Here is a 20,706-nt window from a genome sequence, read left to right as displayed (position 1 = left end):
GGTAGACTTCCGAGGTGCCATACCATTAAAAGACGACTTATCCAATTGGACAAAATGAGAGAAATACGACCAATCAAAAATTCTGTTCTTAACATCTCCGGAAGTAGACAAATCAAGCATGGCGACCAAAACATTGCAAGACGAAGTGTGCAAGCTTGCATATGATGGAAATTTTCATTTACTGCAACAAAAGCTGCAGAAAAATGAAAGTTTGTGCTCTCAGTATGACACTGTATGTATGTCATTAGTTTGTTAATGTATTGTAACCTCGACAGAAGGGAAAACGTAGTAAAACGTATAGAATACAGTGACGCAGCGAAATTGAATTACTTAGCCCCAGTCTTTTTATCGTCAAAACAGATAACCGTCCTAGACGGCGCACTTTCACTAGGCGCATTGCACGAAAATAAACAGCACAGGACAAGGCACATATGGAATGTGTTGTCGTACAGCACGATCTGAGAATGACTCACTGATTGTCGTCTATCTAGGGTTGGCAATACATACGGACTTTACGTTTTAACACTGACTCTTACCCGTTCTATGTTCCCTGAGTATTTTATAATGATTTTCTATACCTGATTGTCACACTCACACACATTGTGCAACTATATTCAGCGTGCACAACTGTATATCTTTTATTCAATAAGCTCAGCTTGTTGCTGTTGATATTTTGGGTGCTTTTGATTATTTGGTTGGTTGGGTTTTTTTTTTTGGCTTTTTTTTCTAATGTGAGTTAAAGATAGGTTAACATGAGGCAGTGAGCGAGTGTAACTATATCCAAGTAGTTATCAGAACTTCTGGTCAGGCTATTGTAAACCTTTGTAAATGAAACGTTTTGAACATCACTACAGTCTTAAGACATGTAATGTTTAAGTTTTGATTCATTAATAGCAAAATGACTTCGGACACCCCTAGTGAAAACAAATATCTCTCATTCATAATTTTGTCACTATAGAGATTCCACTCATTTCATTGCTTGTCGATTGTATAAAAGTATGATAAAAGGGGTTTTATGTGCAAAAGTCAGTACTGCAGTGGCTCCTTTATTCAGACATTTAATCAAACTGTTTGCGAAAACTCCTGTTATCTGTTCAGTGTTTTTGATCAGTCAGTACTCAGAAACATTAAAATTTGGAATCTCAGACTAACACTGTGCCAAATTTCTCTTCATTGATTCTCCAATAAAACCTGCTTTTCTGAAAAAAAAATCAAGTTCGTCTAGACTGCAATTCAGGTTACTATTTACAGTAATAAGGGCCTGTACATTCTCTTAAGTGCACCTTTTGTCATTGATATGTCAGTTTCACTGAATCCTCAGGTCATACTGCTTCCTACAGCTGCGCTTTGTTTACAGCTAGCAAGAGTTAAGATCTGATGTAAAGAAAATTGTTAATTACATTCACACCCAGTTTTGTACATGTCATCTGGTTTATTTAATCTTTGCAATAGAGCCAGAGGATGCCACTCCACTGGGCTGCATCAGGTGGACATACAGAGATAGCAGACTACCTGTTAAGAATTGGTGCTCCAGTTGATGCTAGGGATGAAGTGAGTACAGTACATTAATTAACACACAGTGATAAACATAGGCATCAATTCACAAATAGCAACCATTAACATGTTTATAGCATGCTGTTTACAGTATAAATATGTTTTAAGGAATGAATGGAGGCTCTAGATGGTTTTAACATGTCTGACATGAATGAGTCCTTAGCTACAGCATATAAAAAGACATAGTGTATTGGAGAGATGTTACATTCTATTTACAGTGACTAGGAATACAAATCTGTGGTGATCTATGCTAATGTATAGTTGAATTTATACCTCTCTTTTTTATTTTGATGGTAGCTATATTTTTCATGTAGTCAGAATGGACACCTCTGATGATAGCAGTTTCGGCTGGCAGAGTGGAAATAGTGTCTAACCTCATTAGCAGAGGAGCCCTAGTGAATGCAGTAAACAGGACAGGGCAGTGTGTTTTGCATTACGCAGCATCAAAGGATCGTACTGAGGTACCTGACTGTCTTTTGTGTTCAATTATATGATTAGATTTTTAGCATTTTTATTTTTCTTGGTGTGCTTGGAAATGGTTTGGACTTAGTTTAATGGGAGGGGTGGGCTTCGTTTCTGGAGCATAACTCAAAAACACTTTGATATTTTTCTGTAAAAATTGGTATATATATCAATCAGAACCTAAAGTGCTGCCTTTTGTTATTTACAAGCTTTTGTGATTTATTGTTTTCCCAATTTCCATGGTAATGATTCGGACATAGTCTCAAAAGGGAAGGGTGTGTTTCGTTTCCAGAGCAGAGAACTCAAAAACTTCTTAGTATCTTTCATCAGAACTTGGCAGATATGTGAAGCAGACCCCAAGGTTGTGCCTTTTGCGTTTTGTGATTTATCATTTTCTGGGTTTCCATGAAAATGATTTGGACAGTCTCAAAAGGGATGGATGGGCTTTATTTCCAGAGCACAACTCGAAAACTTCCTAATATCTTTCAGCAAGACATGGCAGATATGTGAGGCAGTCCTCAAAGTGGTGCCTTTTGCTATTTGCAGATTTTTGTCATTTCTTATTTTCCCGGTTTCCATGGAAATGATTCAGACTTGGTCTCAAAAGGGCTTTATTTCCAGAGCATAACTCGGAATCTTCCTAATATCTTTCTGCTATACTTGTCAGATGTGTGAGGCAGATCACAAAGTGGTGCTTTTTGCTATTTGCAAAGTTTTGGCACTTTTGTTTTTCTTGGTTTCCATTGAAACTATACAGACTTGGTCTCAAAAGGGAAGGGTGGTCTTCATTTCCAGAGCACAACTCCAAAACTTCTTAATATCTTTCAACAGAGCCTGGAAGATAAATGAGACAGATCTTGAAGTGGTGCTTTTTGCTGTTTACAGATTTTTCCATTTTAATTTTTACTTGGTTTCCACTGAAATGATTTGAACATACTGTCCACAGTGAGGGATGGGCTGCTTTTCCAAAGTTTCAAAAGGGGTCATGAGCTTTATTTTCTGAGCACAACTCAAAAACCATTTGATATCTTTCAACAGAACTTGGCAGATATATGAGGTAGATCTTGAAGTGGTGTCATTTGCTGATATTGCTGATTTACAGATATATCGAACTTAGTCTAAGAAAACATCAAGTAACTGTCAGATGATTTATTCTTTCAAATATGTGAGGGACGGAAGGATATGTCATCTACTGACGACTCTTGTTTTGATAAACTGGAAATCTTTTTACTGAAACCAAATAATTATAGGTTAAATAGTTATTTCTTAGTCTGATATGCGCATAGATTGTTGACTCATTGTCACTGCTGATTATGCAAAAGTCTGTAACAGTGTACCATTTCCAGTTAAAATGTCTAAAAACTGTCTTGGTTACAGAGTGACATCCCTTTGTACATAGAATTTCTGTTCACTAATTGTCAAGCAGACAGGTCTGCAGGACAAACTCGGTGTGAACATCTTCTCAGTAATTGTTTCTTCTTAGTAATTGTTTCAACAGATATTAACATAGTACTTCAGTAATAAAAATATTCAATTTCATGGCATTAACAATATATCTGTGTGCAATGCATGTCAGATTTTGAATGTGAATGGAAATGTTTCCTTTTGTGTTCAGTAGTGGTTAAAGTTATGCAATATCTTATCTGTGCAGAATATTTATTATTGTAACATATAATAATGGAATTACTGTCACCAATTTCAGATAGCAGAACTTCTGTTAAACCATGGAGCAGATGTCAGTGTAGGGGACAAAATGGGCAGCACCCCCTTGCACAGAGCTGCATCTAAAGGACATCTTCAGATGACAAAGTTGCTCTTGCAGCATGAAGCAGATCCCAACAGATCTGACTCAGAGGGAAGCACTCCACTGTGAGTAGGGGTTATCTCGTATGGTTTGATGGTTCTATGGAGAGTCAGTTTTTATTTCTCTGAGAAGGTTGTGTGGGCTAGTTGATAATGCTTCTGCACAGTGAGTGGAAGGTTGGTGGTTTGATCTCCATCCTTGTCATAGAGAAAGCTATTGAAAAATGCTGTTTATTGTTAGTTTCCCTGGTTTTAGGCATTGAGATAAAACAAGGACCACTCACAGTCAGTACAAGGTCTTGTTAGTGTATGCATTTTAAACTGTTCAGCATCTCGCTCATTGTTGGTTTACCGTGGCAGTATTTTGACTGTACTATATGTATAGTAGTTTGGTAGTGTAGTATTAAGATACTTAGCCTTGTGTTGTGTTGCCTGTTGCAGTCACCTAGCCTGTGAGGAGGAGAGGGTTCGAACCGGGAAGCTCCTGGTGGAGTATGGCGCTAGACTGGACATTCAGAACAAGGTGAGCATGTCATCAAACTTATGAGAACTGACTCAAAGTGACCTTAAGAGGGATTCATGACAGGTGTCATGGTTCTTGAGCTACTTCATGGTTCTTGAGCTACTTTCAGTGGATCAGGTGATCCAGTTATGCAGATTGGCTGAGTTTGTGTGGCTCTGGTCTCAGGCAAGGCTGTTTCTAGTTGTCCACTTACTGTTTTCTCTAATGTGGGAGGTATCATCGGAGTGGGTAGAATTTGAATTGTCTTGGGGATTAATCTTTTATCTTATCAGTGTGAAGTCTTGGAGATGTTGAATCCAGGTATTAACCAAATAGACTGTTGCTGATGCAATCGATCATTGTTTTTTTCTGATGCAGATTTGATTATTGCACATATTTGGCATAAGGAGGAATATTGGCCTGCAGGGATGTTAATAATTATTCACTCTTTGCCAATCATAATCAGGCATATAAGCTGTGGAGACTGCTTCTGTGGTGTAGTGGATAGAGAGGGTTGTTGTATGTTGTATGAATTGCTTGATATCATACGATAAGTCAAGGAGCAGTCATCCTTGTGTCTGAGTTGGGTACCAATTTGTCTATTGTCTCACCTCAATGTTAGGCAGATCTATGATGTATGGCTAAAACACATAACAATGGACAAGTTACAAGTTTATTCCTTAGAGGCATATGTACTCTTGATGTATCAGTATCTTTTGATGGTTACAGCTACAAACTTCAGCTGTGAACCCTATGCGTGAGTTGTTTTGAGATATGTGACAGAAAGGCATAATCTATGCTGATTGGTATGTAGTGTAACAAACTATAATTGTGATTTACAATACTAAATTCAGAGGAGCTCATCTCCTAAAGATGAAACATGCAGAGATTTTGAAGTAGGCTTAAGAAGAGTTGTGTTCCCCTGCCAGACTCAGCAGCTGTGGAGTAGCAAGGGTCAATCTCTCAATGTGCTTGTTGGATCTTGTAACACATTAAACACCTGGTCCTCGTCTCACTAAGGTGATCGTAATGTTAAAGAATGGGAGTTAAGGTTAACCTGAGTAAAGGCTGCTTTGTGAAAGGAGCCCATGGGCCTTTTTCATAATTAACATATATTCTGCTGCTGAAATTCAGCAGGTGTTTTTAATTGAAGTGACATTAATCATAACTTTTCTGTGTTTCAGGACAAGAAGACTCCCCTTGACCTTGCCCCTCCTGGCATGCAGCGGTCACTCAAACACTCCCTTGACAGGTGAATGACACCTGTCAGTCAGTCTCATCTTCATTATCACATTGTTGTTTTGAACGTTACGCCTGTACATTATGCATGAATAAAGTTCATACCTTATGGTCACCATGTTGTGATTTTGAATCAGAACATCTACAAAAGAACATGCTCAATAACTGCAGATTGTACCGTGTAAATGTTTGATCATCTAGAAAAGAAAAAAAAAAATGGTGATATCCAAGGTTATGGATGGATGAAAACTGTGTCCACAGTACCTTGATAACATGTACCTGACTGTAGACACCATGTCTTGATAACATGTAGCAGAATGTAGACATGGCACCATGGTAACATGTACCTGACTGTAGACACTGCACCATGTCAACATGTACCTGACTGTAGACACTGCATCAGGACAACATGTACCTGACTGTAGACATGGTACCTTGGTAACATGTACCTGACTAGACACAGTACCAGGGTAACATGCACCTGATTGTAGTCACAGTACCATGGTAACATGTACCTGACTGTAGACACGGTACCAAGGTAACATGTGCCATGGTAACATGTAACTGACTGTAGACACAGTACCTTGGTAACATGTACAATGGTAACATGTACCTGACTGTAGACACGGTACCTTGGTAACATGTACCTGAATGTAGACACAGTACCAGGGTAACATACCTGACTGTAGACACTGCACCATGGTATCATGTACCTGACTGTAGTTACGGTACCATGATAACATTTACCTGACTGTGGACACAGTAGCATGGTAACATGAACCCAACTGTAGTCACGGTACCGTGATAACATGTACCTGACTGTAGACACAGTAACATGGTAACATGTACCTGACTGTAGACACAGTAGCATGGTAACATTTACCTGACTGTAGACACGATACCATGGTAACATGTACCTGACTGTAGACATGGTACCATGGTAACATGTACCTGACTGTAGTCATGGTGCCATGGTAACATGTACCTGACTGTAGACACAGTAGCATGGTAACATGTACCTGACTGTAGTCATGGTACCATGGTAACACGTACCTGACTGTAGCCGCACTACACAGTTCCAGGATAAGTGCTGTATAGATATACATATAGTAACAGTCACGCGTATAAGCAGTGCATTGGCCATAGTTTACACTCCCATCACGTTAACGTAGATTAACATGTACTGGACGATATATGTATTTAAAGGCTTATGTAATCCAGTATTCAACAGATAGTGGAACTCCCCTTCACCCTGACGTTATAGTGTTTGCACTACTGTGTGAACAGTCTACAAAAGCTTAGCGTGCTGTTGACACGCTACTTCGTTTCCACCAACAATTGAATGGACAATGGGTCGTTCTGGTTTACTTTACTGAAATAGATTCCGTCAGTGCCATGCTAAGCCCGAATCTTCCCGCTTATGCTCTCGACATCAGGAAGAGTGGGATTGAAGGCAGAGTTTCGAAGTTGTTAAGTTCACAAGTAGGCGCACAGAAACAAGGAAAAGATCAAGGCAACACTCCTGAACCATGGTTCCAGATAAAATAGCAATTGGCATTTTAGACGTTACTATTACGTGTATACGAGCAGCGTCTAAGCTCTCCGAAATTTGAAGATGGCTGATGGTAGCATGTACCTACAACGATTTGAAAATTGCGGTCAGGAGATAACCGTCTGCAACAAAGTGCTATGAGTGGCTTACGTCCCTTGGACTTTCGTGTATGCGATAGTACAGACGAAGAGCAATGACGAGAGGCACCCTGCCTCAGAGTCGCCGTGATGAATTTACCACCCAGTGTCTACAGCTTCCATGTCATTAAACACTGCGGCATCAAGATCCCCCGGTCGGCACATTCTATGACCAGTCACGCCCCCATGGCTTGCAGAAACCTTTAGTCACCTTGATGATATGATGTTTCTAGGTTTGTTAGCGCCATAACAGAGATCGTGGGATGCTCCACAGTGGTAAATGCAAAGGCCAGGATCACTACGGGCGTTCCTCCCTCATGGAACAGACACGCCGTGCTATAAGTGAATATTGTTCAAGGTCATCAAGCCCAACACACGAATAGCTATGCTAGTATGCTTATGGACAAGTACGCATTCCACAGTCCACATTCTTAGCGAGTATCTACATTCATGCATGCTAGTTATAGTCGCACCCCTGAAGACCCGGATTAGAATTTGTCTAACGAGATCGAACGAGATCGGATGGTCAGATTCGCTGACTTGTTTTGCTGATGTCATAGTATGTAAACTGCGTGGATCCATGCTCACCCTGTTGATCACTGGACTATCTGGTTCTGACTTGATTATTTACTGGCCGTTGTCATATCTATTGCGGTGTTAAACAACAAACAAACAAAAACAATTGACTCCTTTCGATAATTCATTTATTACATTTTACCAACAGCTGTAGAAGAAATATATGAATATATACCTGTAGTCATGAATGTGATTTTCAGTTTCTCAGGGGAATTCATTTCCTTTGAGTGCAACATATACTTGGTGGCCATGCAGATAGATGCCTCATCTCTGATTGAACACCAAATCTATTCGAAGCACAACTATTCCATTCAGGGACCGGAGCGGTCGGGAACAATGCTTGGTAGGCAGCAATTGGTTGGCAGCAGTGGTGTGCTCTGTATTAGAACTTGGACAGGAAGACCTATTAGCGGCTGAAAGGAGCTGATTCTAAAATCATCTGAAAGTATTGTAGGGTTTTCTTGTATCTTATTCTTAATGGTGTCTTGTCTTACATACGTTAATAGACGACTAGCATTGTATGTGTGGTCGTGAAAATCCTGGGTACTTTGTCATTTTAGATTACTGTAGCTGAGAGGTGAAGTACCATCACTGTCTTATTTGCTATAACCAATGTTCTTGTATTATTCTACTTCTGAATTTGTACTGCCACATCATTTGGAACTGTCATGGCGATACCTTTCAGGCGCGTAGCAAGACATTTTTTTCGTGTTAGCCCGATTGGTTGCAACACTCTCTATATAATTGGGTAGTATTGAGGGCTTGCCAAACCTTTTTAACAGCAATTATGTGTAAGCTGAGGCTTCGTTCGTAATGATTTGTGAATTTTAGAAAACAATAGTTATTAATAAAATGACATGTCTTTATTACCTGTTTGTTTCTCACCTATTTTCGGGGGGATCCCCCCAAACCCCCCCCCCTTCCCGAAAATCACTCATGACCGCATTAAGATTTCTTTGTGTTGGCAGGGCAAAGAGGGGTTCAGAGGGTTCAAAACATGCGTTCAAACGAGCTTTTAACCACAACACGGTTTTCTCTACATTGTGAAGAAATAATATGGAATGCATCTCGTGTGGCGTGTTGCGGTATATGTGTAAAGGCTCTCGCTAACCGCGATCTTGCAGATACACGCTAATATCGGGTGAACGTGATTCCCAGTGGCACTGGCTCATTAGATCTTACACCAGTGGCATAGGGCAGAGGGATCAGTTTTTACACTTGATACAGGGTGATCCGTTTCCAAATTCAAACTATCTAATTCGCCCTCCCCAAAAATGTTGCTATTTATCTTTCGGTGCAGTTAGGGATGTTTAACTGCATTCAAGCATAGCTTTACCAACGTGTCAATACTTTCTAAACCCATGGGAGGCCTGAATTCAACCGCTGCGTAAACAGGCAGAGTATGTCATGAAATTAGTGTCCTAGGGTGAAACGGCCCCGTACAAACATGACTTGTGGTTGTCAGTGTTTGACAGAATACCTAAGCTCTGAGTATCAGTTATATGCAGTTACATATCGTTTGGAAGAAAGTAGGTGCGTCAATATAAAATGGTCGTAAGACTGGCTTTGTAACAACTTTGTTATATGTTCATATTAACTTTGTCATGATTGTGTTTAATTCCCTTTGATCGTTTTGAGAAGCATCTGTGAGCAGCCATTGTCCACCTGCATCGTGATGATATACTTTGCGCAATCCAAAGTTTAAATTATTTTGTTAGTTAGGATATAGTATATAGTGTACTGTTCCATGTGTATACAGAGTACACTGTATTTCTTAATGTGTATATAGAGTACCCTAAAATGTTCTACGTGTATACACAGTACCCTATACTGTTCTACCTGTATATTGAGTGTGCTGTACTGTTCCACGTGTACATAGTGTGTGCTGTACTGTTCTGCGTGTACATAGAGTACACTGTACTATTTCACGTGTATATAGAGTACACAGTACTGTTTCATGTATATATAAAGTGCACTATACTGTTTTGCATGTATATAGAGTACATTGTACTGTTCTCTGTGCATATACAGAACACTGTACTGTTGCACGTGTATATAGAGTACACTGTACTGTTGCACGTGTATACAGAGTACACTGTACTGTTGCACGTGTATACAGAGTACATTTACTGTTTCACGTGTATATAGAGTACATTTACTGTTTCACGTGTATATAGAGTACGCTATACTGTGCCGCGTGTATATAGAGTACACTATACTGTGCCACGTGTATATGGAGTACACTGTACTGTTGTACGTGTATATGGAGTACACTGTACTGTTCTACGTGTATATAGAGAACACTGTACTGTTCTACGTGTATATAGAGTACACTGTACTGTTGCACGTGTATATAGAGTACACTGTACTGTTGCACGTGTATATAGAGTACACTGTACTGTTGCACGTGTATATAGAGAACACTGTACTGTGTCACGTGTATATAGAGAACACTGTACTGTTCTACGTGTATATAGAGTACACTGTACTGTGTCACGTGTATATAGAGAACACTGTACTGTTGCACGTGTATATAGAGTACACTGTACTGTTGCACGTGTATATAGAGTACACTGTACTGTTTCACGTGTATATAGAGTACACTGTACTGTTTCACGTGTATATAGAGTACATTGTACTGTCACGTGTATACAGAGCACACTATACTGTGTCACGTGTATATAGTGTACACTATACTGTGTCACGTGTATATAGTGTACACTATACTGTGTCACGTGTATATAGTGTACACTATACTGTGTCACGTGTATATAGAGTACACTATACTGTGTCACGTGTATATAGAGTACACTATACTGTGCCACGTGTATATAGAGTACACTATACTGTGTCACGTGTATATAGAGTACACTATACTGTGTCACGTGTATATAGAGTACATTTACTGTTTCACGTGTATATAGAGTACACTATACTGTGTCACGTGTATATAGAGTACATATTGTACATGTGCTCCATGTGTATTTACTGTACACTAAACTCTTCCGCATGTATATACCTGTATATACAGTCAAGTACAGATTGTACACAGTACTGTTCCACAGCACTCTTTACTGTACCGTGTGCATGCACAGTACAGATAATTTGTACAGTACTGTATAACATACAGTACGCATTATGTGTTTGCATGTACATATGTAATTTTCCATATACTCGTCTGTCCGCCTTACGGCTTGTGCAAGTGCAGGTCGTCTTGCCTGTAAGTAAGGGAAAACAAGTTCCACGTCAGGCCTTTACTTAAGGGTGTGGGCATGTGAGATACGTACCCTTGGACAAATAATGATTAAAAATGTAGTTTTTTTCAATATATTGTGAAAATTCTCCCCTAAACATGTTTCACTTTCAAATTAGCCACAGGCTAGGGATGGGTGTCATTGTTTGCCCCTGGACCCCTATAAAAATGACTGTTGACCCTGCACAGCCTACTCAGTCGCAATGGCATACACAACTCTGTTCGGAGTTTTCCTGCTGGCATCCTTCGTTGCCGTCGGTCTCGGCGTCAGCGTGTCGTTGGAGGCAGAGTCGTTTGCTGGTAAACTTGATCCCAACAGAACCATATTCAGGTCAGAGGCCAGTAATGTCAGGAATGTCCTTCTCTACATGGATGAAAGCATTGACATGACTTTCTGTTTGGGTTCAGAAGATACTATTCAGATTGAGAACCTCTACTATTCCAACGACGGCACCGAAGACCGCTTCGTTCTGGAACTTGACGGCAAAATTATCGCAGACGTCACTGGTACCACAGACAGCGACTTCGGTAACAAATGGAATACCATTTCCGAGACAGGAAGGATCGGTGAGAAGATCTCTGTGGGTAGCGGGGCGCATACACTGAGAGTCGTCGTTGACGCCCAGGATAGAAGCAAGGACGATGGTTACGGCGCTGAGCTCGACCGCGTTGTCCTGGACGTCGCGAACAATAGCGATCTGTCATGTCCCGAAACAAGTACCGACAGTCAGACCACAGTCACCGAGGAGACATCGACGACATATGTCGAATCTTCTACGACGTATGCCGAAGAGACTACAGAGGCTGAGACGACCACCCCGTGTGAGGGCGACGACTGTTAGAAAGCACAGCGTTCATCAAAGAACAGCAGGTCAGTTATCCTGTCATCAATATACATATACTAATCATAAACATTTTACCTGTGTCACTGAAGTTCAAGGCCATTTATCACCTTGCCTAAGGCGAGGAAACAGTCAAATATCGACAAGATGATGTTAATCTTGCATAGCTGACATTGTTTATCCTCGCTTACCATAGTCTTAACTACGCATATGTGGTGGAGTGGAGGTCGTGAGAGCATGAGGTCAGCGGTTCGATCCTCCGGTTGCATTGTACTACAATATGTATGTCAAAAGAGTTTTTAACTGTTACCCTGCTTGATCCTCGGCTGTTAGGGTTAGTGTTTGAGAATATGGTGTCCCAGTATTCTGGCACTATTGATGTTCAGACTTGGACAAGCATCCACATACTGCAGAACTCCGCTGTAACAGTGACTAATCTTGACCGCCCTTTCACTTCACGACACATCACGTACCTTACCTTACTCCACCGCAACTCACCTATACTCTTTGACATAGTGTATACATATTCACGCTACAGAACACCCAAAATCAATACAATTCGTGCTAAACATCTTATTCTATATTCAATAACCCGATGAGCCATACAGACCTCCGTCACACTAACCTTACCGTATAACCTCTAAAACCATTAACTCACTCAGTGACGAACAAATCCCATAATATTCGCGTTCTTACGTTCAAACACCCGAACACATTGTATGATTTCACTATTTCCATTCTTCACTGTCAACGTTTCAGTCGTCCTGTCAATAGTATGCCCTCAGTCAAGAAAGTGTTAGCAATATACGTGTACCGTATAAACCTTTATATGACATACACCTTATTTTTAACGTTTATATCCTTGCATATTCTTTGTTAATTAGAATTATGATGACGGTTTCACAATAATCATACAAACTATGTTTGTTTCAGAAATGCCTTGCACTGTGACGTAAATGGTGCGACATACTGACACACCATGACGGCCACAAACAGGCACTCCGGATCATCACCAAAATTTGATTGTGTTCGCCTCCGTTGTTCAAAGACAAATGTAACAGTGGTGTCAGTTCGAGGGACACGTTTTCAAATAATCATCAGCATAAAATGTTTTGCTTTTACATCTGTGTTGGTTCTTATTGTCTTTACGCCATTCTTTTTGTCAGTTTTACCAATCACATCATAGACTGACCTCCGGACCGCTATGATACAAAGTGTCCCCTGCATAGTCAAAAATTGTCTTTGAACTGTCTGGTTAAGATTGTCTTATTTGCTGATCGCCACCATACAGCTAGAACGTCATGTAGCTGGAATATTATGCAAACATGTTGCGACCCTGCAATGTATATGAATAATGATTAAGCACCACATGAACCAAGGGTATTTTGGTCTTTGGGGGGTGGGGGTGGGGGCGTGCATATACCTCATCGCAGCTGAAGGTCGCGTGTTCATGTCCAAGCGGGATGTGTTATAAATGCCATAATACTTCACTCCAGTTTTTTGAACGGTTTAAAAGATGCCGTACTAAAGGTTAGCTCCTCCTGACACAGTAAAGACCTACAATTAGAGTAAACATCCCATGGCAAGTAATTGGGATGCACGACGCAGGGATGTCCTGTCGCCACATTGTGGTTATGTAGGCTATTAACCACACCATTATTACTCGACTAGTGGCGATGCGCGTTAAAGAACATAAAGTGAAGGACAGTCGAAGACCTGGAGGACCGAGGCCAATACATCTGACAAGACACAGTGCCACCCCCATGCCGAAGAATTATATGCCGGAAATGACGGGTGGGAGTACGCTCTCCACCAGAACCATCACAAAGAGGCTGTGGGCTCCGGGTGTAGGGGCACGTCACCCAATGAGACGTCCTCTCATTAAAGGCAGGCACCCGTAGGAACGTCGTCTCCAAGAAAACAGCACCTTGACGAAATGACGTTGGGTTCGTTGATCTGATGGAAGTCGCTATCCTTTACACATTGCCGGCAGTCGCAGTCGTCGTTGTATGGGCATGTCGTAATGGAGCATATCGACAAAACACGACTCATGCAGCTGAACCTTTCGGTAATGGTTCAGTGGCTGCGTTGGTCGCCATCTACATGACTGCAAGTTAGAATTCTTTACAGTACCAGTACTAAATGGTCCAGTGTACACCCATGTTTGGAGGTGGTTAACAATTAAACGAGCTAAAATAGGTATTCCGTGGTGATATATTTCTTACGGGTGTCATGGTTACTATGGGTGTTTCCCGCCTATCAATGGTTTCCTAACGTCAAGTCCAATCTTCCAGCGTTCTCTTGGCCAACAGAGTATGTACGTCAAGTCATTCTCGGTTAATGAGTGCATAATGGTAGTTCGCCATGCTTAATCGAGTGTCCCAAAACGAACCGCGAGTTTCACATTGTTTTAAACCAGATTTACACCAGCCCAAGAAGTAGAGATAAATAATCATGTTTAATGCGTTCCACCAAACTGAGTAGAGTTGTGTCTCATAGTCGCAGCAGGAGCCGCTGACTGTGGGTGCGCCCTGATTATGATTCTCAGTCTGTCCGAACAATATTCACGCTCAGCCTTGCTCCATTACGCTGAGTCGTTGTGCCTTCAGCTGACTCATCGTAATATGGCTGTGCGACTACAGCACAATACGGAGCACAACTCTGTATTCATTACAGCAATTCTAGGTGAGGCAAGATGAAATGGTCTGACGTTATTACTGCACACATAAACTTATGCACTTACTGCTCCGGACTACTCACCGTTTTATAGTGCTATCCCAGTTGCATACTCAGTATTATTCGAGTCAGCAGTCTAACGGATAATAATGAACCTAGTGTTACTAAGAATGAGCCCAGTAGCACATTTTGTCGCATATCCCTTAGTGTCAAGCGTCGTGATATCATGCCAAATTTCGACGACTCGTCTCAGACACATTAGGCTAGTCTCTGTCTTTTCCCAAAATACTGAGCGCCAGGCAGGGTAACATCAAGTACCACCGACGTATCAGTCTTAAGACAGACGCTCTACCCACTAGAACTCGTAAGCTCAATGTACAGGCAGTGAGTGTCAAAGCTGAGTTCCAATTATGCTGTATTCAGCAATACGCTGTCCACGTAAGGAACGCGAGTTACTCAATGGTACCGTTGAGAGAAAAAGAATCTCGTCCGAGCGCTAAGCAAACTGAAGTCTAACACGGGTGAAATTAGTAGTTATCTACATACCTGTCCATATGAAGACAGGGTGAAACCTTACGAGGGAATAGAAGAAATTCATTCAGCTACTATACTGTTCTATGAGCCTTTTGCCGTTTTGAGTAGTACATGACCCGAGATAATTGCAAACAATAATCACTAGTATGTTTATCCAAGACAACAGCTATGGTTTATGATTATGTCGATGTAAAAGGTGTGTTTGTGTTCATTCATAATTAATGTCTGCAGCCTTGGCAGTTTTGCGTTCCTCGTAAGGCACATGGGTCCTAGTCAAAATCGCCACATGTCAGAATGGCCACAAATGTTCCAAGTCAAAGTGGCCACAAAAAAGTCAAAATGGCCACAAACCCCTAGTCAAAATGGCCACACAAAAAAAGTCAAAATGGCCATATATTATTTTATTATTTTTTATAATTCATTTGTAAAAAAGACATAAGAAGTTATATCAGACAAAACTTGATGTTTATTACACATGTAATATTAAAGCATTTTCAACAAGTAACAAATATAAATATGTATGTTCGTTCTTCAAGGACAAAAACACCTTTTACTGTTTATTTTCACTTGTCATCCATGAGACCATTTTTATCCTAGCAAATTAACAAATATATTTGTGCATGTTCTATATTCATGTACAGCAGTACAGCTGCTTGATTACTCCAGTGCTGCTTGATTACTCCAATGGTCCAGTCTACTGAGAACATAAGCGGCGAAGCTCTATGGGGCTAAGATTTCCTTCCTTGTAGAGGCCCCAGGCTGCGAAGATCTCCTCCTGATTACGGGTAGTCGTCCTTCTTGAGAATTTGCTTAGCTTGCCGTCTTGGAGGAGTCTTGTCACAGCTTTCACGGCAGGAGGGTGTGGGAGGGATTCCTCCAGGAGTCGTCGGAAAATCTTCACGTAACCCACCTTCCTCCTCCGGGACATTATTGCGAAGAAAAGCGGTATCATCTTCGTTTGCTGTCCAACTTTCAAGAAGGCATGCACTGACATCAGCTGGTAAAGGGGGTCGTTAACGATCATAAAAGTCCCATCTACAAACCAGTGCTGTGCAAGAGAAAGATGGGATTGTTGCCTTTGAGTAGCGAACAGAAGATGACGCTCTCCCTTCACAACTATGTCTCCACGAAAGAAGTCATCAGGCAGGAAATCTTCAACGATCTTAAATTAAAAAAAAAAGATATAATATATACATGTAGCAATATATAAGTGTGTGTGCGTAATATAACTATCCTTTAACGACACTTTTAATTATAAAATACTTTACTTCAAAATTAGAAATACAAACCTCAAAATCTAAATATTTGGGGTCTTTAGGACGAATCTTCTCCCGACATCTATTTGCAATTCTTGCCCGACAGTCTGGGTCAGTAAGGCCTCCTGGAACTGGGTCGTCACCTACACCTCTAAGTATTAAGTAGGAAAACATTGAGTGATTAATTAAACATCTCCAAGTATTAAAAAAGAAAACATTGCAATGTTTTAATTAAACATCTCCAAGTGTCAGATAAGAAAGCATTGCTAGAGTACCTTTTGGACATAGGTATCAAAGTATCAATTAGGAAAGTACCTCAATAATAAACACCAAGTTTGTTGTGTGATATAACTTCTTTTGTTTGATATCAAATAATACAAATGTCATGAGCATTAAAAGCTAATAAAACAATGTATGGCCATTTTGACTTTTTTTTGTGTGGCCATTTTGACTAGGGGTTGTGGCAGCATTTCTTTAAGATGTTTGTGCGTACGAGAGGTCCTTGGGTAAAGCAATAATGCATGTGATTTTATCAAGGCAAAAACGTATAGTTACAAACTGAAGAATATCATGACAGTTTCATAACTTTTGCTGTTGTATAATGGGTACCTTAGGGTGTCTGACCACAAACCGGCAGACGCTAATTTCGCTTCGTTGAAGCGGACCTTAAAATCTGTGAGTATCTCTTACCTTTCCTTCGATTACAGTTATTCAAATGTGTGGCACAGTCGCTGTTCGTTTCTAGGTGCACGAGCACCATTGGATCCGTTCTAAAAGGAGTAGACCTGGATGTCGGTGCGCTGGGGAACGAGTTCAGTAGTTGTTTGAATCAGGCGTAAAATATCCCCAAACTGGCGTACAATGGTCTGTTTTTGACCTCCCTTCTGTAGATTCACATTTGGCACAACTCTCCACTGCACCTAGCAACGGGAACGCATAAACCCAATTTGTCCTAATGCCGTGGTTAGCTAAATTATCAGAAGTGTCCATAACTATAGGCTTGATTTAGCATTGGATCATGTCAGCAACAGTACACGACTAAGACCCAAAAGAACAATTCACTTTATTTTGTTAAATATGTTAAATCAAACAGGTTTCGGCAAAAGCACATTTTTAAAGGATGAGTAGGCTACGCAGGACAAAGAAAAAACGTTTTATTTCGGCAAAATTGATCTTTCACTTTTTCACACTGATAGTTTTGTGCAAATCTACCGTTTCCACGCATTTTATGTTTAGTTACGGTTTTGGCTGAACAGTATATAATAATTTGCATACCAATTAATATTGCCAACTGCGTCAAACGTAACATTTGACCTTTCATGAGGAGGTGAAACATACGTAACGGCGGTTTGGGTTTTTCTTATGTGTGGAATTACGTGAGAGAACGTTTCCGACGTCTTAAATCAAACATTGTTTTGAAACCAAAACATGATAGATCTAGATCTATCCAAGATCCAAGGCGCATTATTATCTAAAGTGTTAATGAAACTGCATTAAAGATCTTTCTGCCACGTGATATTTTTAGATAAGTGTTAAAAATTTAATGGAAGACTGTTTCAATTCTGTAAGCGTTATTTTAACTTACCTTTCAAATATTATTGATATTTCATATACGATAAACAATATTCGATATTGCGTATAATAAAACATGAATGGATTTTGTACGTTACGATCAGCAAGTGTGATATATCTTACTTGAAAAATCAGTTAATGTGAACGTAGCTAATAACGTTTTGAATTTCTTGAACCAAGATCTTTTCCTTCATTGAAACAGCGTCACCAGTTTAATGGTTTCGTAGAAATAATACTGTTAAATTAGGCACATATTTAGTCTGAGTAAAAAGTATTAATTGTTGGCTGTGGTTGTAAGGCAAACCAATGCCGCAAGCCGATGAACATGCAGAACGGTATTGATTAGATATTCCTTGAATACAGAAAAAAAACATGAAATCGAAAGTTGTATACAGTGTTTCCAGGCAACAACCTAAATTCCACTCCGCTGTAAGGAGCTCTGTTTCTTGCGCATGCTCGGTCACACAAACTGCAGACTTCTGGGATAGATTTCCGCCATGTTTGTTTGCATTCGAGCGAAGAGCTCTTGAAAAGCTCATTGATAACATCAAGGACATTGTTATCACAGATATATACAACCAAAGAATGCTACAGGGAAAGGTAGTTGTCACGAACTGCTTTCCCGTAACTGCCAGTTATGCATATACGAAGAGCCCTTTGTATTCCACAATTTTAAACGGGTTGACACTACTCGTTTGAGTTGAAATTGTCTTCATAACGTGACTTTGAATCTATGAACAATGAAGTGATGACAACTTACATAAAGGGGCTAGAAAGAATCATACGAAGATGAACTTGAACTGTTGTCCCGAAGACGTAAACCAACTGACAGATCCAGTGTAGATAATGTCAAAATACGTTAGGAAACCAGTCCCTTTCGATCAACGACTTGCAGTGTAAGTTACGGTGTGATCTGTTTTGCTTTTCTTTACCTTGCCAACATACAGAAATTCACAACACAACACAAAAAGTTTGCACTATGTTGTGTGTGGCGACCTTGTCTATTCTTAGGTAAAAGAAAATTAGAGGAAGCCGCATACAAACTCATTTAAATTCACCGCCAAATGAAAAATCACCAAACCAGTTGCTGACAAGCTTGCTTTCTAGTTATGGACTTTATACACAGTGTTGTTTTGAAAGCATTAAACAAACATGTAAAGAAAAAAGTCATAAACATACATTTCATAAAGATGATAAACTGAATGGGAGTTGTGTAATGTGACTGTCCCTCACACTTATGCTTAACTACACAGAAATAAAACTGGTATTGGTAACCCTAGCCTCCCATACAGCACTATTTGTGCACTGTAATCATGACATTAGAAGATCGATTGCTCAATGTTTATGTTTATATAGTGTGATATGATTTGTATGCGCTGATATAGTAACCATCATGATCATGTCTGAGGGAAAGGTTACTAATGCAGTGCATGATAATTATTTCTTAAAGTTAAACATGTTATACAAGATCAACATAGCAACATAACTGTTGGTCATGTAGATGGTCATCTCAACTCTATAACAAATACAATGCATACACTTGTCAATGGTGTCCACTTCAATGTTATTTACAGAGATGAAATAGATATAATAACATAAGCCTTGTAAGTGTAAAATTTGTTTACCATGTGTATCGTGTGTATATATCATTATATGTAACGTTGCATCCATGCATCTTCTGCAATCTGGTGTGTGCCGATTAAAAGAACTTGTAGTAATGATAAAATCTATAGATGTATTTGTTCTTGCACTGTTTTTTACTTGATCAGAGGACATAGTGAATGTTTTAACCCAACTTACATAAATGATTAAGTTTAAGCCATTTGTGCTCATTTTGCTCAAACCTTGATACCAGATAACTGAAGTGATAAATATCCTGGAGACATTTCATTATGTAGGAAGGCAGTATAGAGCACCACAAGTCCATTTATCATTGTCTTCACTGCTTTGATTATGAAGCATAATCATGAGATCACAATTAGCTCAACAAAGTTTCAAAGCAGTGAAGAGACTCATAGCTTTATGTTCCATAATGCTTAAATTGCCTTTAACCAAGGGCTCAGAATTATTCAATCAGATGGTTGAGTTTTCCTCATATAAAAAAAAATGACAGTTACTGTTGGATGTTAAAGAAAGAGTAAAAAGTGATATTAATCTTCTCTTTCATTACATGGTTTCATAAACATGTTGAGTATATTGCACACTTTATTTTGAGGTGTAGTCATACTGTGCACATCAGTGAGTACACAGCCATTATGTTGAGCATGCAAACACCAGAAATATTGTGTCAAGATATTTAGGTGACATTCACAAAAAAAAGCAACATGAATTGTCATTTCAGCAACAAGAAGTGGAGAATTATCTGCTTTTGTAGGTTAAGGGAAGTAAAACAGAAACAATCCCTGCAGGCTATGTTGATCTCAGTTCTGTGTAAGACCCAGATTTTTGCATGAAACTGATTGATTCTTTGGTGTAGTGGACATAGATCTACTTGTCCATGATTGGATCACCTGGCAAAATCGTACTGAAATATGGTAAAATATGATACTTTGTGTTGCCTTTATACATACTTAGAAGTTATGTTTTAAACACATAGCAAGAACAGATATGTAAGTCAGGTGCTCAGAATAATTAGTTTGTGAGATGAAATGTATGCAGAAGTAAAGAAACGCTTTAAAGAAACTCTGCTCAGCAGCTCACTGTTTATGTTATTCATTTTGAGCATGTTGCAGTAACAGAGTTGTTTGT

General features: G+C 39.8%; 3 protein-coding genes across 3 annotated transcripts in view; all 3 read left to right on the top strand.

Moving 5' to 3' along the window:
- The first annotated feature begins 107 nt into the window (after positions 1-107).
- On the top strand, positions 108-5,675 carry LOC137284540 (26S proteasome non-ATPase regulatory subunit 10-like). The gene is made up of 6 exons (XM_067816382.1): positions 108-232; positions 1,453-1,551; positions 1,869-2,015; positions 3,719-3,885; positions 4,261-4,342; positions 5,506-5,675. Exons 1-6 carry the CDS (start codon positions 119-121, stop codon positions 5,575-5,577), a joined length of 681 nt encoding a protein of 226 aa, XP_067672483.1. The 5' UTR covers positions 108-118; the 3' UTR covers positions 5,578-5,675.
- Positions 5,676-11,231: 5,556 nt separating this feature from the next.
- LOC137283363 (uncharacterized) lies at positions 11,232-11,920 on the top strand. Its single transcript, XM_067814825.1, has one exon. The coding sequence runs from the start codon at positions 11,282-11,284 to the stop codon at positions 11,918-11,920; it is 639 nt and encodes a 212-aa protein (XP_067670926.1). The 5' UTR covers positions 11,232-11,281.
- A 6,533-nt stretch (positions 11,921-18,453) lies between these two features.
- Positions 18,454-20,706, top strand: part of LOC137283638 (protein FAM149B1-like) — a 62,706-nt gene continuing 60,453 nt past the window's right edge. The window contains exon 1 of the mRNA XM_067815237.1: positions 18,454-18,854. Coding sequence (XP_067671338.1) covers positions 18,805-18,854 — 50 coding nt within the window. The 5' untranslated portion in view covers positions 18,454-18,804. The remainder of the gene's footprint in view (positions 18,855-20,706) is intronic.

The sequence above is a fragment of the Haliotis asinina genome, chromosome 5 (genome assembly GCF_037392515.1).
Source record: "Haliotis asinina isolate JCU_RB_2024 chromosome 5, JCU_Hal_asi_v2, whole genome shotgun sequence".
NCBI lineage: Eukaryota > Metazoa > Mollusca > Gastropoda > Lepetellida > Haliotidae > Haliotis > Haliotis asinina.
Note: the sequence above shows the minus strand (reverse complement) of the source record. Positions and strands in the feature narration are given on the sequence as shown.

Excerpts from the sequence above, each read along its gene's own strand:
- LOC137284540 (XM_067816382.1), top strand. The coding sequence starts at position 119 with ATGGCGACCAAAACATTGCAAGACGAAGTGTGCAAGCTTGCATATGAT. Across the intron at positions 233-1,452 it reads TGTGCTCTCAGTATGACACT|AGCCAGAGGATGCCACTCCA; the intron begins GTATGTATGTCA and ends TCTTTGCAATAG. Across the intron at positions 1,552-1,868 it reads CAGTTGATGCTAGGGATGAA|TCAGAATGGACACCTCTGAT; the intron begins GTGAGTACAGTA and ends TTTTTCATGTAG.
- LOC137283363 (XM_067814825.1), top strand. The coding sequence starts at position 11,282 with ATGGCATACACAACTCTGTTCGGAGTTTTCCTGCTGGCATCCTTCGTT.